The following is a 26,075-nucleotide window of genomic DNA, read 5'->3' on the forward strand; positions in this document are numbered from 1 at the left end:
ACTATGCCAGGCCTCTCATAAGCTTGAGATGCTTTTCCCTCCTGTTCTTTCTTCAATCTTTATAACTTTATTTCTTCTTTGTGTCCCCTCTTCCCACCTCTCCCTCAATGTCCCCTCCCCTTCCCTCCTCCCCTTCGTACCTCCCCCCAAAAACAAAAAAATCATGGCAGTGTGTTATATTCGTTAGATAAGTACAGTGGCACAGTATGCATCTCTGATATTGGGAATTTTTTTTTCGATCTCAATTGTTTACTTTGCAGATCTTTAACTCCCTCTTGGAATACACATTCGGATAAGAAAATTGTACCTATATTTCTTCTGTTAGTGTTATGCGTTTGTTATTTTTCATTATGGGAAGTCTTTACACTTAGTAATCTTGGCTCTTGGATAACATGTATGACCTGTACTGTTGTGCTTTAAACAAATCTGCTGTTATAAATAAAAAGTTTAAAAAAAACAAACAAACAAAAAAAATATCCTAATAACTTACCTTGGTTCTGTCACTTTTTTTTAGCTTTTATGGGGCAGCTCTGGATCCATTATATGAGCAAGTAAGCTTACAGCAGCCGCACTTTCAAATGTGGCACCTGAAAATACCAATGAGACCCGGAACTCCTTGCTGTGCATCTCTTATGATGAGCTCAGCATGTCCTCCATGCTGGCTCAGCTTAAAAAAACTGAACGATAATGCCCCCACTCTCCCCGATCAACATGGAACTCAATAGTCCCAGGGAGTTCCATGTTTTTTAGCAAACTGTCTGCAGTGTGACCCCAGAGTCTTCCGGTCACACTCTGGTTAACAGGTAAGTCCTTTAGTAAAATAAAAAACCACCATACTACGCTTCACTCATTACACACTACCTGCTCAGCAGGGCAAGACAAGACAGAAAGACACGGAGGAAGAGGGGTTACATTAAATAGCCTTCCTGTCTTCACTTAGCCGAGTAGAAGGTTAACCCATTAGTTATGGCTGCCAGGGAGTCCAAATAATACTTTTGAAATATTATGCATACTGTTTGCCATGTTCAACGGTTTTAGTTACATATATGCCCAACCTACCAAGCAGCATTGGATGGCGATTTTTTTATCCGTACAAAACAGTTTTTTTGTGTTTGCTTTTTTTTGGTGGACAGGGGGGTATTATTATAGATGGCCTCTGGGGCATGGTGGATGAACATATTTTCTTCTAATTTACAACCATACATCTGTATTTCCTCGTTTGTGACTCAATTATCAGAAAAGAAGCAGAGTTTAGATTCATGCACATCAAGAGCTACAGAATAATAAATATCTCTTTCTGATTACATCTGTAGAATGTGTGGTGTGACGGGAGAAAAAGAAGCCCCTCTCCCATCTTCTACTGCTAATAAGGTGGGTGAAGATTTTTTTCAGCCCAACTTACTCAGTATTGAACAATAGATCCTATTGGCGCACTGTATCCAATTGGCTATAGACGGCAATTCTTGCAAGAACTAGCATTCTAAAATAACTTAGAATATACTGTATTATGAAGAATAGTAACCAAATGCTTGATCTGAAACGCAGCTGTATAAGGTTGTGTGACCCTAATGCCCTTGGCAAACAGTATAAAATGAAAAATGACAACGCTGTATCTGATCAAGAATAAAATATAATGCTGAAAAGTAGAAAAAAATAAACAATTTATTAGTTGCACACAGTAGTTAAAAATCAATTAAAACTAATAACCTTCACTGAGAAATAGCATAAATGTAAATACGAATCTCCTGTGCCATAATAAACAGTAGTTTTCTGTCAACAGATTCCTTTCCAAATGGTGAAGCAGCTGTTGTGATTAAATAATTCTGAACTGTGAAAGAAGTCACTGCACACAATAAATTAGATTATATTATAAATATATATATATATATATATATATATATATATATATATATATATATATATACACACACACACACACACACATACATACATACATATACACACTATAAAAAAAATTGTGTTGTTGCTATTATATGTATAAAATCATCTGAAATTGTTAGAAGATCTATTAGCACTAATTATGATCAGCCAACTCATATTTAGGTTCAGTATTCTTATTTCCCTTTCCTAGTGATATGGGGCGTTAGGGATCATCCTTGATGGGATAGATTATATATATATATATATATATATATATTATATATATATATTTATATTATTTCAACTAATACATTTTTTGTTTTTTTAAACTTGAATCAGTGTAAGACAGGCATGTATACGTAATAAACTGCCACCACAGGTACACACAAAGTACAGAAGAGATTAAGGCTCTTACTTGGTTGTGCCCAAGCCAATTTTCTTCCAGACTTGATACATGCTGACATTCCAAATGGATTCACCACAAAGCATTCCTTTATCCAGGCCTGCAGCTTATTCAGCGAGAATGTTTCAGTTGTCTTTGAGTATCCACTTCTAGATTGCAGTGGTTGATAAAGGGCTAAATCAATGAAAGCATGAATAGTCCTGTTCTTATTCAGTGTTCCCTCAATGAGAAAGCCAAGAGCTTGAGCAGCATCAAGGGACAAAAGGCTACACTGACTGGAGTGGGAGGATTTAGTGAGCTGGTCAGGGTCCAAAAGCAACTCCAAGAGATATGGCATATGATTCAGCATAAATGCATGGTGGCTATAATCATCCCAATTCTAAAAAACAAAATGTGGGAAGAAAACAAATTTTCATATATTAGAGTTTGAGCAACTAAAAACTCTTTTATAATGCTTGTATTAGAATAAAAGTATTATATTTCAATTAAAAAGAAAATCGATTATAGGGAGACTATATTCATTAGGCTTTTTTGAAAGTAGTTGCTAAAAACTCATCTTTGCACTACTCGCCCTCTATTTTGCTTGCTAAAATGTTCAATTGACAAATAGATTACTGAATAGTTAAATATAATCTTAACGAACACAAGAGAAAAAAACAACAGGAATTTGCCGTGTGTGTGTAATATCTATCTCCATATATTAGTCATGGCCAAAAGTTTTGAGAATTACACAAATAATATTTTTCACAAAGTCTCCTGCCTCAGTTATGATGCCAATTTGCATATACTCCAGAATGTCATGAAGAGTGATCAGATGAATTGCAATTAATTTCAAAGTCCCTCTTTGCCATGACAATGAACTTTATCCAAAAACAACATTTCCACTGCATTCAGCCCTGCCACAAAAGGGCCAGATGACATCAAGTCAGTGATAATCTTGTTAACACAGGTGAGAGTGTGGACGAGGACAAGGCTGGAGATCACTCTGTCATGCTGAGTTAGAATAACAGACTGGAAGCATTAAAAGGAGGGTGGTGCTTGAAATTATTGTTCTTCCTCTGTTAACCATGGTTACCTGCAAGGAAACACATGTAGTCATCATTGCTTTGCACACAAAGGGGATTCACAGCAAAGGATATTGCTGCTAGTAAGATTGCACCTAAATCAACCATTTATCAGATCATCAACCACTTCAAGAAGAGAGCTTCAATACTTGTGAAGAAGGCTTCAAGGTGCCCAAGAATGTCCAGCAAGCGCCAAGACAATCTCCTAAATTTGATTCAGCTGTGGGATCGGGGGACCTCCAGTGCAGAGCTTGCGCAGTATTGTCAGCAGCCAGGTGTGAGTGCATCTGCATGCACAGTGAGGCGAAGACTTTTAGAGGATGGCCTGTTGTCAAGAAGGCCAGCAAAGAAGCCACTTCTCTCCAGGAAAAACATCAGGGACAGACTGATATTCTGCGAAAGGTACAGGGATTGGACTGCTGAGGACTGGGGTAAAGTCATTTTCTTTTATGAATCCCCTTTCAAAATGTTTGGGCCATCTGGAAAAAACACTTGCTCACAATTTTGCCTAAGAACACAGCCATTAATAAAGAATGGTATCAAAACATCCTCCAATAGCAATTTCTCCCAACCATCGAAGAACAGTTTGGTGACGAACAATCCCTTTTCCAGCATGATTTTCCACCTTGCCATAAGGCAAAAGTGATAATTAAGTGGCTTGGGGTTTAAAACATCAACATTTTGGGTTCATGGCCAAGAAAGTCCCCAGACCTTAATCCCTTTGAGAACTTGTGTTAAATCTTCAAGAGGCGGGTGGGCAAACAAAAACCCACAAATTGTGACAAACTCCAAGCATTGATAAGGCAAGAATGGGTGGCCATCTGTCAGTATATGGCCCAGAAGTTGTTTGACAGCATGCCAGGGTGAATTGCAGAGGTCTTCAAAAAGAAGGGTCAACACTACAAATATTGAAACTTTGCATAAACCTAATGCAGTTGTCAATAAAAACCTTTGACACTTATGAAATGCTTGTAATTTTACTTCAGTATACCATAGTAACATCTGACAAAAAGGTCTAAAAACACTGAAGCAGCAAACTTCGTGAAAACCAATACTTGTGTCATTCTCAAAACTTTTGGCCATGACTGTAGATGACAATGTATTGACAGCAATGGGTATGTCCAGATGTAGCATATCAATATGTAGCATTAGAGCTCCCTCTAGTGTTGTACAAATAGTTTGTAAAAGGTTAGCTATAGGAGCTTTAATAGGTAAATTAAAAGTAAGACATTATTTTTACTAGCTCCAGCAATAATTATTAAGTTGGGAGGTCTCAGTTGTTTTCTTCAGTGGGGGTCTAACAGAATGTGAAGCCTCCTTTAATTGCTTATCTGCCCCTTCTGCAGAATCACAAAGGCAGCTCTAAAATGGCGCTGCTTCCGGACGGGAAAACCATGTCCTGAGCTGAAGCAGATGAAGAGACAACCAGAAGGGAACTAGAAACAAATTGCTCCAGCTCTATTAGCAATAAGAATTGCAATGCAAGTTTGGTCCCATGTCGATATAAATCTCTTAGGGGGTGAATTCCTTGCAAAGATGTCTTATGTAGCGGCGATGCCATCTGTTCCCTGACGCATATAAATAATAGCTGCACAAATTTGCGGTGCTCCGATGAGAGATACCTCAATATAGCGCTGATAATTCTAGTTTACTGGAGCCAAATTATGTCCCACAGGCTCCTGCACATATAGGCAGCAGTCTGTAGACTTTTGGTGATAAACCTATCACCAATAGGCAAGATTTTATAATTCAGCTCCTAGAGACACACAGAAACAGGTCCATTCAGTAAAGATGTTAAAACACTCCCCTCGTCCTTCGGATTTTTGGAAGCAGATGCTGGATCCATACTGCAGGCTGTGTCCGGGACTCAGCAGTATGCAGACTCCTTCCTCCTTGAGCGCTGACCTGGATATGCATCAGCCACTCGGGTCATGCTTTTCACATGTTTTTCAAACTCATATGCAGACTTCCCACATCTACCACCAAGGTAGTAGATAACGGACTTATGGGTGCCTCCCCTTGTCCTGGTGGGTTAACCCATATGGATGCGACACTGAACACCTACCGCATCCTCTCTGGTAACAGGATATCCAAATTGTGACAAATTTTTTTTTTCAAAGTAACCTAGCTACTCTTCCACTGCCTTTAGCAGCTTTTGACCGCACATTATATACCTTTCAGAGGTGTCAACTTTTTTCCTGTCACTACTCAGCTGTTTAAGGATTAACCAATTTGTGGAGGCTACAATTGAGTCTGAAAAAAAAAAAATTTAAATCATAGACTAAAAGCTATTTAAATGACATTCCGTACATATAAATTGTAGGAAACAGCATATAACCAAAATTCTAATAAAAATACAGAACAAAATGATTCCATGAAAAACAGAGTATCAAAGTTAGTAGGAAAGTTTATTATTATACCCAATTACATTGTGAGGGACAAAGCATTCATTCATCAGTTATTAATGCAGTACTGAATCAATATTTAACTATATAAATTACTCCTGGCGCAAATGGTACTGAGAAATGTAATGTTCCTTCAGTGACAAAGTATTTTATAAGATTTATAACAATTTGTCACTACTTGAAGGACTGTAATGTATTTTACAGGGCTTGAAGTTTTTTGTGTGCTAAATAAGCATTTGGTTTTACATTTCTCTGTACCATTTGCTCCAGGAATAATTTACATAGCAGAGTATAATATATATATATATATATATATATATATATATATATATATATATATATATATATATATATATATATTTTAGGGTGTGGCTCACCTTACTACCCCCTAGGCTGCATCAGGCCCACTACCATATACTCAGAGAAACTCTGACAAAATAACTCATCACAGAATCAATATTAACTGTATAAATCAACAGACACATGTTGTGTTTTCTTAAGAGTATCTACAAAGTAAAAAAAACAAATAAAAAGTATGTTACATTAAGAAAGAGAAGTGTTCATACAGATAGGAAATAATATCATAAATGTTTGTTGCATTCAATACGTGTTCTTTCACGCAAAAAAGGTGGAAATAAATAATTATTAGCAAGTATATATCCAAAAAACTGTTTAGTATATTTAAAATTGTGACATTATGATGAAACTTAATAAATGGCTTGTTCTATATATTATTGAATTACAATGCAGTTGCAATACACATAGCAGGATCATCTCCTTCCAAACACTTGTTCAATTTATACAGTAAGTACTATGCTGTGTGTCTTCTTTATATAAAGGAAAGTCAAATTAGTAGACTTTTTTTTTTTTTTTTTAGAAATTGAACGTGTGAAATATACCCAAATAGGTATTATGTATAATTAATTCATTGGATACACTCTGTCTAAGCCACTCAGTCTCAGGCAATTTATCTTTTACCAGTGATGGCCCATTTGTTTTCTAAGGGATAATTTTACACAGGAGATTTTTGTGGCACAACAAGTACCATTACTTTTAATAGCTGTAATACAGCAGTATAAGTACATTGCATGAACTTCAATAAATAAATCATGCTCATTTACTATAGTAGGATCAGCAATTAAACACTGATCCATGTATTACTGGCAATAGGGCAGAGAATACTACCTTGACCTGTCTAGAGAAAAGTTATAACTTACTCCCATATGATTTCCTGAACCAGTATATAATCAACATTTAAAGTACAAATATCCAAATTATATATCAACTACAGCAATAAAAACAACAATGGCATACCTCATGATGCATTAAATATGAACATAAAAAATGTTTTACCTTATTATGAAAGATAGACTGTCCTGCTAAATCAGGAGTAGGTGATCTAGCTCTCGGACTGGGCCATTCATCCCCAATTAGAGAAGTTCGTAGAGAAACCTTATTTATTTGTTGAATATAGAGAAAAAGAAGGAACTGGAGAGTGTCCACTGAAAGCTGTTGAAAATAAGAGGTGAACATGTTTCAATAAACTTAAATTATATTCCCATATTTTGTGATCTTTTAGCATTTAAATTAAGTATAGTTTCCTTTTTGCTTATGGAATCCATTGTCCAGTTGTTACAGTATGTTAAATTAATTATGCAGATGGATATTTGTCCTTTGAACCATATGGCACTCACTGCTCTGTCATCTTTACTTTCTGTTCCATATCACTATGTAATTTGTTAGTATAATGAGCTACTCGATGTACAGCACCACCACATAATATGCCAGCATTCTATAAATAAAACATAATAAATAATAACAATAATATCTTCTGACAATGATGCCAACTTATAACAGGTCACCACTGGGATTTTATCTCCATCACCGCATTCTGAAGTGTGCGCATATCAAATGCGTAAAAGTTGGCGATTTGCTGTTTTTTTCATGTAGCACACAAATACTTCATAGCTTATTTGTACACTGAAATTTAAAGTTGATATTTGTGTGCTACATGAAAAAAAAAAAGCAGTATTTAACTTATGTTCAAAACAGAATACTAATTTGCACCCCTTGCATTGTAACATGGTTTTGTCCAGGAGACTGAAATATGAAGTTTCTCAAGTTAAGATCCTTAATGAATCAGGCCCTATGTTCTCAGCAGGCAAATGCATATGCGATGCCAACCTAAAGAACACTATAGCCCTGAGCGCTTGTTTCCAACAGTGAACTATTCTGCTGGTCCTAGAATGTTATGGGGTACATTTTCATGGAACGGTCTAAGTGTAATTAACATTGATTTTTCCTTCTAAAGGGGGTAATCACTGCTCATTATTAGTGAATGATCATCTTCACTCCATGTGGAAACATTTCTAATTGGAGGGGTGTCTTCAAGGATCACAATGCCTCAATCCACCGTGTATGTGTGTTTCCCAATCATTTGAGGAGTATGGAAAGTTCTAGAATACAAGACAATTCCCACAGTGAAAAATATATATATATATATATATATATATATATATATATATATATATATATATATATATATATATATGATTTGCAGAGAGTATTTTCCAACATTCATCTTGATCCAGCATTCATCTTGATCCAGCATCACAGAGGGCTACCCAGTCAACTTTCTTAAGAAAGGCTGGCTACACACTACAGAAATTCTGTTCTGGTGTGTTATCTATACCAATTTTACCAACAATTGATAAAATAAGAAATAAAAACAAATCCCAATCAGTGCTGATGCATGTGAACACGCTATACACGCTTTTACCTTGATATCTGTGCTCTTCATGTCATAACTATCAGATGAAAAGATCATGACTCTAAAAACTCTATAGAGATCCTGATCGTGAGAATTTGGACAACATCGTTCCATCTTTAAACAAGATTTTAAGTTCAGTTTAAAGATCAATTGATACAATATGATGAGCTTTGGAATAACAACTGCTCATCGTTGCAGTGTACACGATAATACAATATCGGGCCGAACAGTAATTTATCAGGCGATTAGCACGATAATCTGATGAAAACCCTGTAGTGTGTACCCAGCCTAAACAAACATTGCAACCCACTATATAGAAAACACTCCCAATATCTTAACTTGTAGACAAGATTACACCTGAAGCTCAGGAAAAATAAAATTAACAAGATCTTACAAGAGCAATAAATTCTTTTTGAAAAAGCATCTGGTCATAACACTTAAATCGCACAGAATATTTTCATGAGCAAGACTTGGTGTGGGTACTAACATATGAAAAAGAAGGCAGACTTTGCTCAATCCAGGCGGCTCTCCACCAAAAATAGCAGTTTTCGCAGGATAGTCGCATATTTATTGATTGTGTACATTATTAGGGCATCACAGCAGATATCAGAGATATCTACTGCTGTCCCTTCGAACGCAAAAGCAGTCCCCATAGTTTTCTATGGGGAATGCTATTTTGCGCAATTTAATACGTTCCGAAAAATAAAAGATTTTCATATCATGTCCCCGATGACGTTTGCATTTGAATCCTATGGGGAGAGCATTGTGGTAGAGAGATCTTTGGCTCTCTCACCGTATTGTACCTTCTCTCCCCTCTGCTGACTATTGCAAAGAGGCCACTTTGCAATAGTGACCATAGGACATAGCTAAAATGCGTTTTCACCGGGACAGCCGTTTATCGCGGCTGCTGTCCCGGCAGAGCACTTTTAATAAAAAGCTCATCATCTTTCATTCTTTATCATTGCGATAGAGAATGAAAATAATAGTAGCAGAAAAGTGCTAGATAATAAATATGCCCCTAAAAGTTCAGAAAATTAGATTGGTGAGACGCTTTGAGGATTTTATTCAGGCATTTCTCATATATTTCTTATTATTTTCATAACTGTTTAATAGTGTTGGTAATGTTTTTGAACATCTTGCAGCTCAATTTGTAAGAAAAATGAAAAACTTATAATTTATTTCGGAATAAACTACTTTTAAATGTAATAAATACCAATTATCATAATCTTATGAGCAAATAAAGTTGCATAAAACATTTCACATTCTTACAGTAGCACTGTGAATTTTGAGCTGTAAATGGTGGCATGAAAAGTATACTTATATTTTTATCCAAATTTAAATATGTTTCACTAGTTGAAATTATCTAAAGGAGCACATCTGCAATGCTGAGTTTTATTTTTCCTGAAGCATAGAAATAATAAAATCTTCCATTAGAAGTGGTTCTGCATTTAACATTATTCTAATTCAGTAGATAGCAACATGGCATTATGCAAAGACTTCCCAAGTAATCCTTGGCTGCACACTACCTTTTCCCGAGAATCATCAGAAACAACATAATATCAAAGCACATATAAGGTATTGTTAACAAGAAATAGTTTGACCTATTGTTTGTAACAAAAACACTTCACCAAATAGTCATAAGACAACCTATTAGGTAAACTATATTATACCCCATTCATACTGCATGAAAAGTTTTTGCCGGGGCAAGCCCAGACGACCCGGGTTTCAGTATGAATAGTGTGATTGGAATATCCCAGGTCTGAAAACCCAGGATTTAGACCCGGGACTTTTGGTGGGGTAATTCCCGGGTCGACCCTGGTTAGCCTGCAGTATAAATGGTGTGACCCAGGTTTTTCAAAAAGGAAGCCGATTGGGTGTCTGGGACGCTTGAGGATGATGTCATCGTTATGCTGCTGCAGAAGCGTCTAGAACAGTGATGGCTAACCTGTGACACTCCAGGTGTTGTGAAACTACAAGTCCCAGCATGCTCTGCCAGCTATCAGCTAGTTATCTACTGGCAAAGCATGCTGGGGTTTGTAGTTTCACAACACCTGGAGTGTCACAGGTTAGCCATCACTGGTCTAGAAGGAGAAGGGGAAGCATTGAGAGAATGTCACATCGGATGGAAGAAGAGGTCAAAGAGTTGCTAAATATCAGAGGGGAGGGAGAGATAAAAAGACAAAATTACAGGGAGTGTAAAGGATGCAACTGTTTGAATAAACATTGGAAAAATCATGACAAAACGTGGAATAAAGCCAGCAACAGGCTGTAAACAAATTAAAATCCCAATATGCAAAAGTCCATGACAACAACCGTCGCAAAAGTAGTGCTGCAAGAATGGAATGGCCGTTTTACGAACAATGCAACATGGTGAAATTCATCAATTTCAAATCCTATTGCTCTATCTTCATCTAGTTGCCGGGATGTTCCTACTCCTCCACCAGAAAGCAGTCAGTCTAGCCAGCCCGCAATGGTGACTAGCGACGAGTCAGTAGAGGAACATGCTGATTTGGAGTGGTCCAACAGTACAGAAGACACAATCAATCTGTCCACAGATGAATTTCAAGACTCGCAACCTTTAACATCATCACAGCCTGTAGTAGATACGCAGTCCTTGCAAGAGACACAACGAACCAACCTTTGCAATCACCGCAGAGCAAAACGCTACGTTCAAAGAGTAAGTTTCTTAATTTGTAAATGTAATGAAATAAAGTAATGAAAGTGTAACATTAATAAACTAACAACTAGGCACAACTACAACTATAAAACTACACAACAAATACATCTATACAAGAACAACTGTATCTACAAACCTACAACTACAAAACTACAACTACTAGACTCCTAAATTAAACATACAAACATATTAAAACATGAACACGTATATGTTGCAACGTGAAGCTATTGCACAGGAGGGAGGAGGCCTCAAGCACATATCTGTTTACAACAGTACCATTTAATTTTGCAGCAATAATCTGTCATCCTCAGTGATCCCAATGTTTTTCCTTTCTTTTTCCCATTTCTATTTACAATGTTCCTAAAAAAGGAAGAGACCAAATAAGATGGAAATAGCTACCAAAACCATGAAGACAGTGATGGTAGACCACGTAAAGGAAATGGATATGGCTATGGATGCCCAAGAGGATGCACGTCTCCAAAGATTCATGGACAATGAGCGTGAGCTCCAGAAATCCTTTATAACCCAAGTCATGGGTATGCAAGAATGCATTCTCCGTGAGAACCGTGAACGTATGATGGGATACCTGGATCGACTCCTGCCAAGAATGCAGGGACATGCACAACCGCCATACCATATAGAGGCACTTTACCCCATGTATAACAGAGGCCAACAAATGTTCCCCCCTAACTCAGGTACTCCAATAAACACCACACATCAAACACAAATGGTTACACATATCTTGACTACCCACCTACTACAAATAATCAAGAATATCAAAACTACTGTCCATAACCCCGAGTACACAGCAAGTCAACCAAATCAAGACTACCCACATTACCAACAGTTGCAGGTAATGAAATAATGTTGGGCACAATTATAATTTTGTTATTGTCTGAGTGTAAGGCAACAATATGTATATTGTTATATAAAGTTAAAAATGTTTTGTGATCTAAGCAAACACTGAAAGTGTAGACTTGCACTACTGTTTGCGCACACAGGTGCGTACATTTAATTTTTTTTTACTATGGTTATATTTTTGCAAATCAGCACTTTATATAGGTACATATGAGGAAATATTTACCATTTAACAAAGAAAAAAAACCAATTTTAATAAAAATATTTTTACTTATCCCTTGTCTGCTCTACTCAATTATGGAGGACAGATTGGCGGTGATGGTGGTACGAATGAGTTTTGCAGAGGTATTTGTGCGTTCTAGCTCATAACTCGTAGAGTCCACAGAAAGCACAGACAGTTCAGAGTCCTGTACATTACCCTCTGGTAGAAACTACTCTTTCTGTATTTCACGAATATTGTGCAAAATACAGCAAGCAGCAACTACACGGGGCATAAGTTTGGTGTCAATGTCACTGCGCTTCAATAAAAACCTCCAACGTCCTTTCAAGCGTCCAAAGGCATTTTCCACCACCATCCAAGCGGAGCTGAGGGTATGGGTAAAGCGAATTTGTTTCACAAACAGTTGATGTTGCTGTGTGAAGTCCTTCATCAACCACCGCCGCAAAGGGTAAGCTGCATCCCCGATGATGTGTACTGGGATCTCCACACCATTCACAAACTTTGATTTCTGTAAATTTCGATAGTGCTTTACAGAGAATATTGGAACATTTAAAAGAATCAGTACACCTATTAATCTTTCAATCTATAATGTCTAGCTCCAAATAAAACAAAACATGAACACGCTACCCAAATGTTGGTTACAGAACAAAATACACCTGCTGGTATATATTTGTATTATTTTGTATTTTGAAAGCAGAACATCTACAGAAAAAGAGGTGCAGTAAATAAATAGCAAAACATACATGAATGTATTATCTAGCTGATGAAAACATCATCCAACAAAATATAGATATTTACCTCTCTAGGGAACAACCAGCCATCTTGTCTGTCCTCTGCAATCTGGTACAGACAGAATTGGCCAATACTCTGGCATCATTGGATGGTCCAGCCCAGCCAAAAAAGACATGTGAAACTGAAAATAAAATTTATTTACCTTTGTTTTACAATACACATCATAAGACAGTCACATTAAACTAAAAATGATGCTTACCAATAGTTGTGGTCAACTACAGCCTGCAAAATGTTGGAATGCCAGCCTTTGAGGTTGTAGTAATCTTCAGGGTTGTCTGTGGGGAAAATGATAGGGCTCTGTGTCCCGTCGATTGCTCTAGCACACTGTGGATATCCACATCGCAGGAATCCAGCGATGGGGTCATCCAGTTGCTGTCCTTCGGGTAAGGAGATGAAACTATGGTAAAAGGGCTTCCAGCAATGCCTTGGTGACTGCATGCACCAGAGTGCAAATTGTGAATATCCCTACTCCAAACAAGCAGGAGATACTGCGGTATTCGCCAGGGGTAGCATACCACCACAACACAATTGCTAGCCTCCTACTTGGTGCAATGGGTTTTCTGAAGTCTGTTGACTGTTTAAAAAGTGCTGGGTCCAGCACAGTGAAATTTTCCACTTGACATTCGAAAGTGTGCCATCCACTGCTGGTCCTCAATAGATTCCACAGTAGACCAGAAAGCTTCTCCGTGGCTGCTTTCTCTGGCACGCATTGTTCGGTTAGTCACATCACCGAATCTCAATATGGAGGAAATGCTGGCCCTGAGAAAAGCTCTCCTCCTGTGCATATACAGACGCCGAGAATTCTCCCTCTGTGCCAGAAATTGCTCCTTTCTCCTCCCGAAATGACACTGTGCAAGGTAGCACAGTGTTAGCAGCTGCATCAAGCTCTCATTTGCTGTATAAAACAGCAAACGCAATAAAATATGAACTCTGGGCTACAGAATAGCGACTCGTCAGCCATGATTAAAGCAATGCTGTGAACAGTCAACTTTGACCTCATCTTTGTGTGCAAGAAAACTAGTCCCCTTTCATCATCATCATGATGATAATGACCTCATCTTTGTGTGCAAGTAAACTAGTCCCCTTTAAATGACCTCAATATTTTTCAGCCAATGAAAGCTCTTCTTGTGAGGACTCACACTTATTGCCAGGGTAGACCTGTGCTCAGAATGGATGGAGTCAACCCGGGAAATTCCCGGGTCCAAAGTGCAGTGTGAACGGGGTGTCTGAGCTGGGAAACTTTGTGCCTCGGTAAAAACTCGGCAAATTGCAAAGGCGGCAGTATGAAAGCGGTATTAATGCATTGTGCTCACTCTGTGACATCTAAATAACTAAGTAAGGGGACTTAAGAATGGAAATGGCCAAGCATTTTAACACTGAGGGCCACAAAGTACTTAGCACAAAAAGTACTTGCCCACAACTTTAGCAATTGAATTCACAAACTGAAACCAGTGGACCGAGTATGTATCAATATTGACAAATAAAAGAAGAGTTCTGTAACACATATATACACACACACATTGTGTTGCAAAATAACTACACGGGAGGGCGTGGCTTGGAATAGCATGGAGTAGGACGTCTTTCTCCTACTCTCCCCCACCATCCAAATAAACATCCTGATCCTGCTGGATCACGATGCCTAGGATCTCCCCGATACTCCAGAAAAGCAAGCTACATGCTGCAGACTACTTGTGGACAAACTATATAAGACAGAGGTGTCTGCCGCACAGCCTCCCTGACAGCCGCTGAACGGGGCCTACAGCAACTCTCAGACTGAGGACTAAATTTGAGCAGCAACCCGGCAATAGAGGTCTGGCAGCGCAGTGATCCTGGGGGCACGCCCCCTTTCGCCCGAGTAAATAACATGTGAGGGGAGACTGGAGCAGAGGTCCCGTGGTATTCAACACCCCACCTCATTGAAGCACATATTACCTGGAAGGCACAGAATATAAGTAACCGCGACTTGCACTGCTCTACTGTCAATCCTCACAAAGAGGTAAAGAGAAGAAACTTAATTACCTGCCTCCACAGGCTGGTCCGGGAGGTGACGGTATTTTAAGACTACACAGTGCAGGTACTTCGTTTTGTGAGCTCCGGCGATGGGGAGGCCACCATTTTGATTTAGTGTACACTGCTATCACGGGCTAAGCTAGAGCTGAGTGGCTTAGTGGAATAGCTCAAAAGATCTGAGAATGCCCTTGGAGCAGCTTCTGTCCACCTTCGAGTTGACAAACAGTAAGTAAAGGCACTTTAATTGGGTACCCTATCCCCGGATAAACAATGGTTTGGTTTGTACTTGCCTGTTGAGCTTACAGTTTCTAAGCTATTTATGTGACCACGAGGTCAGAAACATAAGCAGTCATAATAAAATAAAAAGTTTCTATAATTGACATTTCTTCATAGCATTTGCCCACCTCTGGTATAGAAACTTAATTAACTGTTTTATAAATATATCTGGGCTACTGCGGAGCTGAAACAAATCGAGAAACGTAAAAGCTGTGTTGATCGGGGTGACACCACCTCGGCCTCCGCTTCAACACCTGTCTAACAATGGGAAAACATGGGCAGACACCTGCGACTAGGCTCAAGAGCTTTCCCCGACAGTCTTCATCCACCTCTGCTGGGGAGGCCCAGGCTCCACCAACTACCACTCAATCTGCTTCTGAGGCTAACCATCAGGATCAAGTAGATTCGCCATCTATCCAGCAGGTGTTATCCACTATTACAGCCTCAGAAAAAAGGATCAATGATACAATTGGTGAAGTTCAAGCTGATATTTCCCTTTTGAGGCATGAAATGCAAAAAATATTAGAAAGGGTTGGAGAGACCGAAAATCGTATCTCTACTCTGGAAGATGCCTATGCACCAGTGTAAGAGGAACTGCAAAACCTTGCTACACAAGTGTCTCAATGTAAAACCAAGTTAGTGGGTCTGGAGGGCCATCTGAGACGTAATAATCTCCAGTTTGTAGGTCTGCCGGAGCGTGTAGAAGGATTTGCTCCAGAACAATTTCTGGAAACTTGGCTAATTGAGCAGTTCGGAAAAGAGGCCTTTTCACCCCCAATTTGCAGTAGAGAGAGTACATCGCCTTCCGCCTCAAGCGCCTCCACCAGGGGCACCATCAAGGACTTTTATAGCAAAACATCTGCATTTCAAAGGATAGAGACACAGTCCTTGGGTTGATTCGACCAAAAAGGACCGTTGATATTTGATAACAACACTGTCTCAGTATTCCCAGACTTTGCATTGGATGTCCAGAAGTCCAGAACCCAATTGACTTCAGTTAAACAAAAATTGCAAAAAAGTTAAACCTGCCATATTCTATGTTATTTTCGGCCAGGCTTCGTGTAGAAGCGCAGGGTCGACATAATTTCTTTTTTACACCGCAGGAGGCCATGGCATGGTTGGAATGACCTCCTCTTGGGAGAGCAAGAAATGTGCCTTAATGTTCTTATTGTGATTGGAACTCTGAAATAGTGCCATTATGCTACAATATACATTATATATATATATATATATATATATATATATATATATATATATATATATATATATATATATATATATATATATATACATACACACACACACACACACACAAGTTAACCCGTGCATGATACTCATGCATTTTTTTGTCAAATAATGTCAGTATACCAAATTTCAGATCATTCGGATGAGACCTTTCTGAGAAAATAGTTTTTTCCACAGACACACACACACACTAACACACGCCGCTACACATGCAGGGTCGGATCTAGAAAATGTTTGTTCCCCGGGGGGGGTGTTAGGGTGGGGCCCCGCCCCCTTTCAGACTTCCGAGGTTGCTGGGGGCTGCACAGTATGTGCAGGTCCGCTCGGCAGTGACAGTGTGCTGCCCGACTGCTCTGATTGTGTTTAAAACACAATCAGAGCAGCCGGGCAGCACACTGTCACTGCCAAACGGACCTGCACATACTGTGCAGCCGTCGGCACAAACCCCTGCTAGGGGGGGCGATTGCTCCGATCGCACCCCCCTGGATCCGCCACTGTACACATGTGTGTGTTCATGAGGTAAAATTACCTCACGAAAAGGAGTTTGACCCCTCAACTAGTCAATAATGTCAGTATACCAAATTTCAGCCCTTTTTGAGGGGTTTTTTTCCACACACACTAAGAATTTAGTGTGTCAGTTAACCTGTGCATGATACTCATGCATTCTAGTCAAATCAAGCTACTTAAGATGTTAAAAACTCCCCACTGTCACCCCCGGCAACCACCAACCACTCCCAACTGTCACTTCTCCTTCAAGAAATATATAGGTCAGTGTATAACTCTGCCCAGCAGGTGGCGCTGCAGCTTGGTTTTTTTTTCCCACACACACACACAGACTAACACACGCCACTAGACATTTATATTATAGATTATATATATATATATATATATATATATATATTATATATATAGTTGCAGAGTGTGTCCTAATGTTCTTGCTTTGCAGGCGGCGAGTCAGCTACAAATTGAATCATAGGTGGGTTCATGCTCGGTACAGCTAGGAGTGTGCAGCTCCTCCAATCCATAGTTCTTTGAAAGGGATTTTCTAGAATTCCTGTTTTAGAGTTATAATTTAAGGGTTCGTTTAGGGATGAAATATACCTTAGTTATTTTCTTGGGGGTATACGGGTTGGGGGTGGGGTTGTTAGATGGTACACTGTCTTTGTACTTTAGTCTCCTGTATAAATCAACATTGCAGTTGGAATGTACTCAACTCAGTTTAATTTGTATTGTTACTATCATAATGGTTTTCACCACAATGCTTCTATATTTGCTTATGACTCAGGTAATTGACTAATCTTCGTTGTGCACGGAACGAGTCTCCAAACTCTTCTCTCCAGCAGTTTACTCCTTCCTCCTGCCTTATAGCCGATGTTCTCCAATGTTGTATGACTCTACATGGCTGTGAGTAACTGCAATGGGGGGAGGGGGGGGGCTTCGCCTGCTTGCAAAGAACACCAGAGGGTTGAATGAAAAGATTAAACACTCTCTTGTGTTATCCCAGCTTCAAAAATATAATGTGGATATAGCCTGTCTAGTTAAGATGCATTTGTACGGTAGTAAAGTCTTGGCTTTAAAGCGCCAGTGGTTGGGATGGGCATATCATTCTACACATTTTGCTAACTATCGAGGAGGTTCCATATTAGTCAAGAAATCTCTTACCTTTACAATAGAACATGTGCAAATTGATCCTTATGGAAGATATGTGTTGCTTCGGTTGGTTATTAACTTCTCCCCACTGGTAATCTTTGCAATTTATATTCCGCCTCCATACAATAGTGATAGCTTAAGTAAGGCTTCCACTTTTATGGCACGCTCTCCGGTCACCCTGGTGGTGTGTTTGGGAGGTTTTAACAATGTTCTCCACACAGAACTAGATAAATGAGGAGAATCAAAAGCACCTCTCCCTGGGGGTCCCACCCCTTTTTCTCGCCTTGTGGAAGAGATGGGCCTTGTTGATGTGTGGAGGTGTAGAAACCCTAACAAACAATAATTTTCCTGTCACTCTACCAGCTATCACACCTTGTCGCGAATAGACTTGATTTTACCCTCCCTATCCTTATCACCATGTGTCACCTCCATTGAATACCTTTCCAGGGGTATTTCAGATCACTCTCCAGTGGTTCTAAGTATTGACTTGACAAATGATAGATGAATGAGATTTTGGAAGTTAAACCCACATTGATTGGATACAATCGGTACTGGGGTGGGCCTTACTGCCTTCTGTGGAGGATATTTTACTGATATTAAGATATCATCATCCTCGGATGTCCTTTGGGTGGCATTTAAGGCTTTTCTAAGGGGGACCCTGATTAAAAATATTTCTGACACCAAAAACTCTAATAGAAAAATAGAATCTACACTGCAACAGCGTTGCAGGGATCTGGAGTGTATATATATTAGTTCAACTACGCTTGAGGATCGTCTCCAATGGTTCTGTTACAATGGAGAGATTATCTCTTTGACAAATCTAAACACCGCCTTCTATTCTAACAACACCGACAGTACTCAGAGGATGATATGGGTGGAAGCTACCTAGCGTGCTTATCAAGGGATCAGCAGACTAGTAGAATTATCCCAGCAATTTACAACGACCAACATGTGAAATTTTTTAGGGGAGGTGAAATTGTTGATACGTTTTTCCAATATTATAAGGATGTTTACTCCTCTGGGGTATAATAGTCACATACTCAATTAAATGCATATTTAGATTCCAATACACCTCTGTGTCTTTCCTAGGAGTCGGCAGCTCTTTTCAACACGCCTCTCACAGTTGAAGAAATAGATGCAGCTATATCCTCGTTTCCCAACCATAAGGTTCTAGAGATTAATGGCCTTCCTATTGAGCTATATAAAAGAAAATGTAAAAACTTTTTTGTCCCACAATTATTAGAGACGTTTGCTGGTTTATTCAACTTCGGTTCTCTGCCACCCTCAATGTCGGAGGCACTGATAATGGTCTGGCCGAAGCTGGGGAAGGCTCCTCTTTATCCCGAATCCAATAGACCCATTTCTCTCCTCTGTGCTGATGTAAAGATTTTGGCTAAAGTTCTTGCTTCCAGGCTAAATGCTGGTATTTCTGAGGTACTTCACCCTGACCAGACGGGGTTTATACCCGGTAAATCCACCATTTCAAATTAACGGCGTCTGCACACTCAAAACCAGCTGCCCCATTCAGCTGAAGAGCAGCGGTGGTGGTGTCCTTGGATGTTGCCAGGGCCTTCGACTCGATTCAATGGGAGTACCTATGAGAGGTGTATAGATTTGGGTTGGGGACTGAGTTCATTGGGTGGATTTGGCTACTGTAATCAGCTCCGGCAGCTAGAGTCTCAGTAAATGGCCACACATCCCACTCTTCTGGATTGGGATGGGGGACCAGGCAAGGTTGCCCATTATCTCCAGCTCTATTCGCTCTGGCCATAGAACCCCTTGCCTGTTTAATTAGAGATCACCCTCAAATCGTTGGGCTCCCGATGGGGAAGGCACGAGATACTATAGCCCTCTATGCTGACGACAGGTTACTATTCCCGTCTGACCCAGATACCTCTCTTGACCGCCCTTTAGAGGTGGTAAATAACTTTGGATACTTTTCGGGTCTATTAATTGGGACAAATCGTGTATTCCCGTTTCATGGTGTGATCCCCCTGATAAGGAGAATAGACACTCCCTTAAATGGACCAATTCTTTTAAATATCTCGGGGTCTGGATATCTAAATTTTCGAGTGAGTTTGTATCCCTCAACATTAACCCGGTTATAGAATATTTTAAAACAAAATCTCATGTATGGAAGAGACTTCCTCTTACGATTACGGGCAGGATCAATTTATTTAAAATTGTTGTACAGCCAAAATTTATATACATCCTCCAACACTCTCCAGTATATCTCCCAAGGGCGATATTCCAGAAGATAGATTATTATAGTTATATTATTATGCAGCACAGCTTACCCAATTGATAAGTTGGGTGAGAAACCAAATACCTATAGACCTGTTGGGTTTTCTTAGTGAGCAGGCGGAGTTCTATGCTTCTGGTAGTGCGCTATTATTACCCATGGGGATATTGCTTATGGGGAAATGTCCGAGTCGGGTGGCCCCATTGGTTAGGCAGGCTGTGGAGATCTAGCGTGTTTCACAAAATATACTGGCATGTCAGGGCCCCGATACCCTTTCGTGGCATAATCCCTCCTTCCTGGAACTTAATAAACTTCGAGAATATAATATTTGGCGGAGATATGGCATTGTGAACATTGGGCAGTAATATCAGTCTGGTTCCTTGTAAACATTTGCGCAATTGTCACAGGAAAAGGGAATCCCTAATTCTGCGTTTTACTGTTACCTCCAGTTGAGACATTCACCTAATACACAGTTTCCTGCCTCCCCTCCATTAATTCAAGCATCTTCTCTCAAGAGTCTTCTGCAAAGAGTGGATACGAGAAACACTATATCCCAATTATACTCAAATCTTAATAATTCACTTGCCCTGAATGATTTAGACTCTTGAAAGCCAAATGGCAAATGGTTCTAGGCCCCCTATAGGATGAGGAGTAGTCTCATATGCTTAAATGTCTCCGCAGTGCCACATCCTGTCTTCGCTACCAACAAATACACCTATATGTGTTACACAGAGTATAACTTATCCCAGTAGGTTTGCATCGCATAGGTCAAAGAAGTGACTCGTCCTGTCCAAAGTGTTGCTTACTGGCTGCTGATTTGTGGCATATGCTATGGGCTTGTCTGGTAGTAAATGCTTTCTGGTCAGAAGTTTGGAAATGTGTTCTAAACACTGTTTCCTTTGCTCCACCCATGAATCCCAAATGTTGTTTGTATGGTATTGCGTTGGAAGAACTAACAAATAAGTATATAATTGCTTATGTTTTCAATTTAAGGACACTTGCCAAGGTGGTGATTTCTAGGACATGGCTGGCGCCGGATCCAGCTGCAGTGGAGAGCGTTGGTTAATGCCACTATGCAACATGAAAGATATGTGTACACATGTAGAAATACTAAACCAAAATATCTTAAAATATAGTCTGGGTGGTATAGGTCTAGATACCGAGACTGCTCCGATGATTTGGTGTCTTCTGACTAATTCATTTGATGGAGGTTGGGGAAAGAGGATATCTGTGGAAGACTAGTTCCGTGCAGGAATTTGGAACTCTGCTGGTACTTTCTAATGTTCAAATGCACTTTCTGCTATATCTTTTATTACCAAAAAGCTTTTTGTGATGAGTCATGTAATCCCTTTTCTTTTTACATAATGCTGTCACATATGTTTGGGAAAAATGATTATCGGTGTTACTGTAATCACTGCTCCATAAACTGTTTGGTCGTGAAGTACCAATTATAATTTTAGAAGCTTTATACATCCAAAAGATTATGTTTGTGAAGTAGTTTTTTTTTGCATGGTTTATTTTTTGTTTTGTATGTGTTTAAAAAAATAAAAAATACACTGGGGGGTAGATTAACTACCGCACATAGCTACAATTTTATTACTGCTACTATACTATAGGGTGTGAGTATGAAATGTTAAACAGGCTTATTTTATAAGAATTGCACTGAATGAGCACTATACAGTCATAGCTAAAAGTTTTGAGAATGACACATTGGTTTTCACACAGTTGCTGCTTCAGTGTTTTTAGACCTTTTTGTCAGATGTTGCTGTGGTATACTGAAGTAAAATTACAAGTATTTCCTAAGTTAAGTGTCAAAGGCTTTTATTGACAATAACATTAAGTTTTTGCAAACAGTCAATATTTGTAGTGTTGACCCTTCTTTTTGAAGGCCTCTGCAATTCACCCTGGCATGCTGTCAATCAACTTCTGGGCCACATACTGACTAATGGCCGCCCATTCATGCCTAATCAATGATTGGAGTTTGTCAGAATTTGTGGGTCTTTGTTTGTCTACCCATCTCTTGAAGATTGACCACAAGTTCTTAATGTCTGGGGAGTTTCCTGCCCATGGACCCAAAACTTCGATGTTTTGATCCCTGAGCCACTTAATTATCACTTTTGCCTTATGGCAAGGTGCTCCATCATGCTGGAAAAGGCATTGTTCGTCACCAAACAGTTCTTGGATGGCTGTGAGAAATTGCTCTTGGAGGATGTTTTGGTACCATTCTTTATTCATGGCTGTGTTCTTAAGCAAAATTGTGCGTGAGTCCACTCCCTTGGCTGAGAAACAACCCCACACATTAATGGTCTCAGGATGCTTTACTGTTGACATGACACACGACTGATGGTAGCGCTCACCATTCCATCTCCGGACAAGCGTTTGTCCAGATGCCCCAAACAATCTGAAAGTGAATTCATAACAGAAAATGACTTTACCCCAGTACTCAGCAGTCCAATCTCTGTATCTTTTCAATCTCTACCGTTTGCAGAATATCAGTCTGTCCATAATGTTTTTCTTGGAGAGAAGTGGCATCTTTGCTGGCCTTCTTGACACCAGGTCATCCTCTAAAAGTCTTTGCCTTACTGTGCATGCAGATGCACCCATACCTGCCTGCTGTCATTCCTGAGCAAGCTCTGCACTTGTGATGTCCAGATCCCGCAGCTGTATCAAATTTAGAAGACGGTCCTGGCGCTTGCTGGATGTTCTTGGACGCTCGAAAGCCTTCTTCACAACTATTGAAGCTCTCTCCTTGAAATTCTTTATGATCTGATAAATGGTTGATTTAGGTGCAATCTTACTAGAAGCAATATCCTTACCTGTGAAGCCCTTTGTGTGCAAAGCAATGATGACTGCATGTGTTTCCTGGCAGGTAACCATGGTTAATAGAGGAAGAACAATGATTTCAAGCACCACCCTCCTTTTAAAGCTTCCAGTCTGTTATTCTATCAGCATGACAGAGTGATCTCCTGCCTTCTCCTCATCAACACTCTCACCTGTGTTAACAAGATAATCACTGACCTGATGTCAGCTGGTCCTTTTGTGGCAGGGCTGAAATGCAGTGGAAATGTTGTTTTTGGGATAAAGTTCATTGTCATGACAAAGAGGGACTTTGAAATGAATTGCAATTCATCTGATCACACTTCATGACATTCTGGAGTATATGCAAATTGGCATCCTAAAAACTGAGGCAGCAGACTTTGTGAAAAATAATATTTGTGTCATTCTCAAAACTTTTGGCAACGACTGTACATATAATTTAGGATGCACAGGAAGCTTTAATTTCTTGTGTCCCCTGCAACTTGGCTTAAAAGGGTTGGTGTGTGTTTGGAAATGGGCACCTGTCTTAGACCAAGCATGGCAGAGAAAAAATAAACGATATTTGTGAGAATATGATCAATGCAGTGTAAAGGGCAATTTTCCAGTTTTTTAAATGTATCCGGTATATCTAGCGTCGGTGTCCAGATATTGCTTATGAGAACTGCAAAACCTCTAGAAGTATGTAGGCTCTAGAATAATAGGCGCATGTTCCATTGCCGTACTGTACATTAGGGCCCTTGTAAAAATATGAGGCTGGTTTTTATAGTGTGTTAAATATTCTGCACACCAAGTAACATATACATTAGGGATTATACTTTTGCAGTTCATATCAACCAATCGCAATTTTTAGCACACTTAAATAGAGCTCTACAATGGAAAAGGCGCATAAAGTTTTTATGTTACTGTATTTCGAGACAACTGAATACTTATAAAATATAAACACAATTAGTTGATGATTAGTTGGTAATATGCACAGTACTGAGCAAACCCAAGAATCAGTAGCAGTTGCTAAATTCTTAAAAATAAGCAAAATCAATTGCTTTCAAACATAAATAACACATGTAGTCCAATTCCACCTATATGCATAAAAAGTGCTTGAGGTATATAAAGCGCTATCTATTGGGAGCCCCTTTTGGGGTATCCTGGGGCACAACCCCTACTGTCCAGCCTAGATACAGCCCAGAGGTGTTCATCTTGCTTGTCACCTTGGCTAGCTCTGTGTATTCCACACATGCAGCAGCAGAGGATCTAGTGTAGTCCATGAACTTTATATCACTTTCAGTGTAATATTTATCCATTTTGCTTTTACAAAATAAGATTTTTACAGCATGCTCAAGTTCGGTAGAAAAATATTTACAAGACAACAGTAATTCAGTATTACCTTACTCTTAACTCTTTCATACTCTTCCATGGAGGTGCAGCATGAGACAGTCTCAGCCCATTCAAGGCTCTTATGTGCATTCCGTTCAGACAAGCAATGAAACGCCTCAAAATATAACCATGCAGTATCCTCCACTAATTGCAGCTTCCCACATGCAATGTGCCGCCACATGCTCCAGCACAAGCGTGGGTAACAGTCCTCCACTGAACGGGTTCTAATATATGTAGCCATCTTCCGCAAGTAGTGAATGTTGAACTTAGCCGGCGGAGGAAACTGCAGAACCCCTATTAGAAAGGGATCCGTCTTTACCCACAACTGAACTCTATAAGAATCCATGATCGAAAGATGTGTCAAAAATACGGTTTTAGCATGCAAAACTACTGCACAGGCAAACCAAGTTTACGAGACAAGTTACGTTTCTCTTGCTAGATTGGACGTAACGCGAAACCAAGGAAACGAAGACATGTGGGTGGAGAATGGCCCTGGTTGGAGGGAAACTAACACGGAAATACGAGAAAATTAATGGATACCGCCGATTTGCACTGGCATACAGACGCTTTTGCCTGATACAGTGTGATGGTGTTGTCAGGACTGATGTTTGACAGCTATGAGCGTTTTTATTACAATCAGAAAATAAACATTAAAAGCATAATATCAAATAGTTTTCTATAGTGTTGAAATAATTTGGCACTAAGCTTAGTGTTTATCACATGAGACCTATAATACAAAAAAATGTATATTGCATGTCTATATTCATTGGAATTTGCAGATGGTAGAATCTGTTTCCTGTAATTATTTATGTTTAATTAAATCATACTCGCCAACTTTTCCTCATTGGCTTCAGGGAGATCTCAGGGTAGCTGGGCATGTGGGGACAGGGCTCGATGAATCACATCATTTAGGGGGCGGGGCCAAAAAAAATTCCACAATTTTGGCTAATTACAGCAAGGGTGGGGCTAAGATAATGCGATATTTGCATCATTAAAAACCCCTACCCCTGCCACTTTTCTATTGCAGGGGCGAGAATTGGGCGGTTGCCCTGCTCTCCCGGGAGGTCTCCGAGAAATGCCGGAGTCTCCCAGAAGGTAGGCAACTATGCGTTAAAGAAAAGCAGCTAATGAATCTCCAGAGACTAAAGTGTCTTTTACATTCTGTTACTGAAGTCATGTCTTAACTCTCAGTATTTGATTAAATCTTGGTCGCCATGAAAATGACCACCTCCATAGGCATCAATACATGGACAAAGGACACAATTTCTGAACAGTATTATCACGCCATAGATGAGGAAGCCAACCACGTCTTGTACTGGCTCAGCATCAGGGAGAATGCCAGACTCTTCAGGGAGTGAGGGAGATCACCCCTATTTCAGGTAGTCTCCCTGACA

The 26,075-nt window shown here is 39.6% G+C and overlaps 1 protein-coding gene across 1 annotated transcript in view; it reads right to left on the reverse strand.

Annotated features, from left to right (window-relative positions):
* TBCCD1 (TBCC domain containing 1) overlaps nt 1–25,221 on the reverse strand; it is a 174,509-nt gene extending 149,288 nt beyond the window's left edge. The window contains exons 1-3 of the mRNA XM_075178586.1: nt 24,692–25,221; nt 7,107–7,262; nt 2,297–2,663 (exon numbers count right to left, since the gene is read on the reverse strand). Of these exons, the coding sequence (XP_075034687.1) occupies nt 2,297–2,663; nt 7,107–7,262; nt 24,692–25,027 (859 nt within the window). The 5' untranslated portion in view covers nt 25,028–25,221. The remainder of the gene's footprint in view (nt 1–2,296; nt 2,664–7,106; nt 7,263–24,691) is intronic.
* Nucleotides 25,222–26,075: the final 854 nt, after the last annotated feature.

The sequence above is a fragment of the Mixophyes fleayi genome, chromosome 7 (assembly GCF_038048845.1).
Source record: "Mixophyes fleayi isolate aMixFle1 chromosome 7, aMixFle1.hap1, whole genome shotgun sequence".
Lineage (NCBI taxonomy): Eukaryota > Metazoa > Chordata > Amphibia > Anura > Limnodynastidae > Mixophyes > Mixophyes fleayi.